Source organism: Temnothorax curvispinosus, unplaced genomic scaffold (genome assembly GCF_003070985.1).
Source record: "Temnothorax curvispinosus isolate PA1 unplaced genomic scaffold, ASM307098v1 QBEX01002450.1, whole genome shotgun sequence".
Classification (NCBI taxonomy): domain Eukaryota; kingdom Metazoa; phylum Arthropoda; class Insecta; order Hymenoptera; family Formicidae; genus Temnothorax; species Temnothorax curvispinosus.
Window position 1 is genome coordinate 1 of NW_020212230.1, and position 2,438 is coordinate 2,438.

At 33.6% G+C, this 2,438-nt stretch overlaps 1 protein-coding gene across 1 annotated transcript; it reads left to right on the plus strand.

The window, feature by feature from the left end:
• The first annotated feature begins 210 nt into the window (after positions 1-210).
• Positions 211-1,836, plus strand: LOC112451667 (odorant receptor Or2-like). Its single transcript, XM_025011441.1, has 4 exons — positions 211-748; positions 859-966; positions 1,061-1,213; positions 1,696-1,836. Exons 1-4 carry the CDS (start codon positions 308-310, stop codon positions 1,756-1,758), a joined length of 765 nt encoding a protein of 254 aa, XP_024867209.1. The 5' UTR covers positions 211-307; the 3' UTR covers positions 1,759-1,836.
• Positions 1,837-2,438: the final 602 nt, after the last annotated feature.

Below are 2,438 nucleotides of genomic sequence, written 5' to 3' on the forward strand. Positions count from 1 at the left end.
TCTTAGTTGAAAAAAATTCTTTATCTGAAATACAAATATAACAGATTTAAAATCGTGATATTAAACGTACCACGTCACACTCTGTGCAACTTTTTCGTCCCGAGTGAAGAAAAAAAATGCGTTTCTGGTTTTCTTTAAGATTGGAACGTTCCTGCACAATCGAGCGTCTCTGATAAATTATCACCGGACGCTAAATGATCTTTTCGAGGAGGAACTTCTACAGAACGAAAAAATCCGGACAATAATACTTTCGTCCCTGCCCACAATATACACCCTAGCATACACATATTCTGCCTTTGTGATAGCAATGATGTTCACATTTTCTATGCCTGCTTATTTATCCATAATCGTCGGTCTTTGTCGTTCCCAGTCAACTACGAATTACAGCCTACCATTCACTAGGGGATATGGATACTTTTGGACCGTTCCGCACAACTATTTGTACCATTTTCATCTGCTCTTCGAGACGGGCAACATATCGATCATCGGCATCGTGGCATGCGGCTTGGAGAGCGCTTTTGGCTTTTATATCTATCAGTTCGCTTCAATAATGCACGCCATGACCTTTAGGCTCACAAATCCTTTGCCCACCGAAAACTTCTCAGATGTCCTAAAGTTATGCGTGGCAAAGCATCAGAAACTACTGCCATGCCGCCATACGTTGGAGCACATCTACGGACCCATTGTCTTTTGGCACATTGTCACCAACGCCGTGCTTCTTTGCGCATTGATATACGATGCGATGTCAGTACGTGGATACATTCATTACGCGTGTAATATTTTTTTAAACATGTCCAATATTATTACATGGCGCAAATGTTTCATGATATAATACTAATTGTTAAACATTTGCAACAGATTACGGACTTCAATATTTTCAACATAGGCGCATTTGTGACTTACGCTGCAATAAAATTTCTCCAAACGTTTACGTATGCATGGTATGGCACACTCCTCACAAATGCGGTAAGTTTTAATAATTTACCAAAACAATTATAATAACTCAAAATAATTTCTCATATATGTATATACTATATATTAACTATATCTATATGTTTAGAGCGAAGACTTTCGTAAAGGAATATATTTTAGCGAATGGCCTAATTCTGATCTGGATCATCACGTGAGAACAAAAATCATTATAATGATGATGCAAAAACCAATGACGATAAACGCAGTTTTCTCTCTCGTTGACATGAACATGTTCACTAATGTAAGTATTGAAATTCTAATCGACTGAGTAAATCTTTGTGAAACCTTATGATTTTCGACAGAATTGTTTCAAACTTTGTAGAGCCATCGCTTTAAAATTATATCTATATCTCATTTTTACGAAAGCTGAAGATTCAAAACTTAAGAGACTGAGAACGCACAAAATGTGATTACGATATATTATCTTGAGTAAATAAATTAAAATATTTTGCACTAATTCTATTTTTTTAATTACTTTAAATTAAACCTATATTGTAGAATTTAAACAAAACATATAAAAATATAAACAATTAAGAGATTTTAATTACTGTTCCGAATATGTCAATCAAAAACTTCTCTTTATCATTGAAGTGATTTCTTTGAATTATTTTCGACTTCATTTCTTACAGAGTTTGGAAAAGTCTCTACATCATATTATAACATTTACTATTATGTATTTTCCACATATTAAACTGATTTTAATCGTTTTATTTTTATTTGTAGTTTGTTAATACTACAGTGTCCTATTTCTTCCTGTTGCAATCTATCAGTGATAAAGGCAAATAATGATGAATGCTACATATGTTTTGTAAACTTTGGCAAAACTTGTAAAATTGTTACGTCATTAATAAATTATTTTAATTTAGAAAGTAAAAATTTGTATTATTGACACCATTTATTATTACGTTATTAATGCTTAATAAATGCGTAAACCATTATATATTATAACAATAACATACCATATTATCACTGATTATTGCGTTTTATCTTTATTTATCTCAAATGACAATAACTTTACGTGGTATCATATCAATAGTAATCAACAAAAATTTAGCAGGTAAACTTACTGAAAGGTGAGAAACGATTTCATTTACGCGTATGTTTATTGAGATTCTCGAGTCACACACTGACCTACTAAAAGTCAGAGGAAATATGTCAATATATCGTAGACACGCTAGCAAAAGAAGTATCGAGCGTAGGTGACTGAACGGGACTCTTTTGTATAGACGTCTGCTTATATCCTCAGACCAATCAAAGTTCTAAGTGTAATCGATACTGTTTCGTTCACGTGCTCCAAGCTATCAACGGCACACCGACAATGCTTCGATCGATACAGAGGCTTTCTTACCATATCTCATAAGTAAAGAGAATCGTAAAACTGTCTGTCTCAATTGAGTAAAAATGGACAGCGGTAATCTTGATGCCATATCCTATGTGACTCACAATCTACAGCTTCCCGTAAGTTT

Excerpts from the sequence above, each read along its gene's own strand:
- LOC112451667 (XM_025011441.1), top strand. The coding sequence starts at position 308 with ATGATGTTCACATTTTCTATGCCTGCTTATTTATCCATAATCGTCGGT. Across the intron at positions 749-858 it reads TGATATACGATGCGATGTCA|ATTACGGACTTCAATATTTT; the intron begins GTACGTGGATAC and ends CATTTGCAACAG. Across the intron at positions 967-1,060 it reads GCACACTCCTCACAAATGCG|AGCGAAGACTTTCGTAAAGG; the intron begins GTAAGTTTTAAT and ends CTATATGTTTAG.